The following is a 2,887-nucleotide window of genomic DNA, read 5'->3' on the forward strand; positions in this document are numbered from 1 at the left end:
ATTATAAGTGAACAAAATTTTCAGTACTATTATTTGTTATTTTTATTAGCACATTATGCTACTTCCATTATAGTTTTTAAATCTATTGCGAAGGTTATATACATAGTACTGATCGCGAACAGATTGCTTTCGTTGATCTTAAAAACAGTATAATATTCAAAAAGATTTATATACTATTCAAGTTAGAATCAAATCTAATAATTGTATCTATTCTTTTTTCTGTTATTTTTAATAAATTTGTAAAGTGTAAGTGCAATTTAAATTTTAATTATGGAATTTAAACGGCCCGATAATCCTAGCCGCTGCACATGGGAAATAAATGCAACAAATTCACCACATACATGTAGGATGGAGTAAGTCTGCAAAAAAATATGAATGAATAAAATAAATTTAACAATATTATTTATTGTACCTTTTTATATTTTACAATATAATACAAAAGTGTTATTAAAATACAAATGACGAATACAACAATTACATTATAAACATTTTATTTTATTTCATTTGTTAATGTAAGATATACTTCTTAGTTAAAAGATTCTCAATATATTTTTTTTATTATAAAAAGTTGAAGAAAATTGATGTTTTTACAAATATTTTCAATTTAAAAAATTTAAAGAAGGAAACACTAAGTAATGTAAAAACAAATGCTCTCTATAAAAATTTTCAAAATCCTATATAATAAATATTATTTTCTAATGTAGCTTTAAATATTTCAATTTTTATTTTGTGAAATAATAATGAACAGAATATTTTAAAAGTCAAAGATAATTGGTATTATAATTGTAAAAGTAAGTAATAAAATCAGAAACCAAACTGATGAAAAATGAAAGAAAATATAAAAGTATCTATTAAATATATTATCATTGAATTAAATTTCTAATACTCAAAATATATAATATTGTTACTCACACTGTAAGATCAATTTGTAATACTTCTCATGGTTTTTATTAATTTAATATATATTTTCTTCAATAATTTATTGTTATGATTTTTATTTCAGAAATGCTGATCTTAATAACATAATGCCTGATATATTAACTGCTATAGGACAAACTCCACTTATAAAAATGAACAATATTCCTAAATCTTATGGAATTAAATGTGAAATGTGTTAGTATTAATTTTATTAATTTAATTTGTTGCTTGTGATTTTTATATGATAAATAAAACTTTATTTCTAGATGTAAAATGTGAATTCCTTAATCCTGGTGGTTCTGTAAAAGACAGAATTGCATATAGAATGATTCAAGATGCAGAAGAGAGTGGTTTGCTAAAACCAGGATACACCATCATTGAACCTACAAGTGGAAACACTGGAATTGGTTTAGCAATGGCTGCTGCAGTTAGAGGCTACAGATGTATTATTGTTATACCAGAAAAAATGTCTGATGAGAAGATATCTACACTTCGTGCACTTGGTGCTGAAATTGTTCGAACCCCAACAGAAGCAAGTTGGGATAGTCCAGAGGCACACATTAATGTTGCACAAAAATTACAAAAGGAGATACCAAATAGTATTATTCTTGACCAGGTAATATTTCATATATGTTAATATTAAGTAATTTTATTATTTATTTACTATGCTATTATATGTTTAGTATACTAACCCTGGAAATCCATTGGCTCACTATGATAAAACTGCAACTGAAATTTGGAGGCAATGTGAGGGAAAAATAGATTATTTAATAGCTGGTGCTGGTACAGGTGGCACTATTTCTGGTATTGGGAGAAAACTGAAAGAATTATCACCAGATGTACAGATTGTTGCTGTAGATCCTAAAGGAAGTATTTTAGATCCATCAACTGAATCACAAGATGAAATTGGCTTTTATGAAGTAGAAGGGATTGGGTAAAGAACCTATTTCTGTTATATTTTATATTTCAAATATAATTTTGTCTCATATTTTAAATAAACAATAAAATTATTTTTAGGTATGATTTTATACCAACAGTGTTAGATCGTAGTGTAATTGATAAATGGATAAAAACTGAAGATTGTGAATCATTAAATGCTGCTAAAATGCTCATAAGTCAGGAAGGTTTACTATGTGGTGGTAGTAGTGGAGCTGCACTTGTGGCTGCACTTAAAATAGCTAAAGATCTTCCTGAAGGAAAACGTATTGTTATTATTTTACCTGATGGAATACGAAATTACATGACTAAATTCGTATCTGACCACTGGATGGAAATTAGAGAATTTTTGGTAAATTATTGTTCCATTGTATAAAAATTATATACCCTTTTATTACAAATTTAAAAAGTGAATTATTATGAAAAATTACAGGAACCTAGATGTCAAATTGAAACAAATAAATGGTGGTGGAACCTGCAAGTTTCAAAGTTATCTTTTGAAAAAGTATCTTTGTTAAAAGAAAATACAGTAACATATCAGGAAGCCATTCATTTACTTAAAAACACAGATTGCTATGTATTAGTTATTGGTGATAATGACCTACATGTAAAAGGTGTTATTACTTTGAACAAAATTATGTCAAATATAATATCTGGTGCAGTAAGCTACACAGATTTTGTGGAACATGCTATGGCTAAACAATATATCAAAGTTAAACTTTCTACAACTCTTGGCCAACTAGCACGTATCCTTGAGAAAGAGTCATATGCAATAATTTTAGATGAAAAACGTAATAATGCTTTTGTTGGAATCGTAAATCAATTTCACATTCTGAACTTTATTACTGAAAATAATGGTGCAAAAACAACTAATAATTCTTTAACAAGTTGAAACTTTTAAAACTAAAATACAATTCTTAAATCATGTATAAAATTATTTTAATACATTATACTGCTGTAACTATATTTGTAGTATATTATAATTTTATTACATTTTATTGTTTGTATAAGAAAATGGAACTACATTACAACT

General features: G+C 26.2%; 1 protein-coding gene across 1 annotated transcript; it reads left to right on the top strand.

Annotated features, from left to right (window-relative positions):
* Positions 1–120: 120 nt before the first annotated feature.
* LOC108576196 (cystathionine beta-synthase) lies at positions 121–2,746 on the top strand. The gene is made up of 6 exons (XM_017939141.1): positions 121–353; positions 1,004–1,113; positions 1,185–1,534; positions 1,602–1,852; positions 1,936–2,206; positions 2,288–2,746. The coding sequence occupies exons 1-6, from the start codon at positions 271–273 to the stop codon at positions 2,744–2,746; spliced, it is 1,524 nt and encodes a 507-aa protein (XP_017794630.1). The 5' UTR covers positions 121–270.
* The last annotated feature ends 141 nt before the right edge of the window (positions 2,747–2,887 follow it).

This window comes from Habropoda laboriosa, unplaced genomic scaffold (assembly GCF_001263275.1).
Source record: "Habropoda laboriosa isolate 0110345459 unplaced genomic scaffold, ASM126327v1 scaffold212, whole genome shotgun sequence".
In the NCBI taxonomy this organism is placed as follows: Eukaryota; Metazoa; Arthropoda; class Insecta; order Hymenoptera; family Apidae; genus Habropoda; species Habropoda laboriosa.

Bases quoted from the DNA above. Each gene is read 5' to 3' on its own strand.
- LOC108576196 (XM_017939141.1), top strand. From the start codon at position 271: ATGGAATTTAAACGGCCCGATAATCCTAGCCGCTGCACATGGGAAATA. The intron at 1,535-1,601 runs GTAATATTTCAT...TTATATGTTTAG, and splicing joins ATAGTATTATTCTTGACCAG to TATACTAACCCTGGAAATCC. The intron at 2,207-2,287 runs GTAAATTATTGT...GAAAAATTACAG, and splicing joins TGGAAATTAGAGAATTTTTG to GAACCTAGATGTCAAATTGA.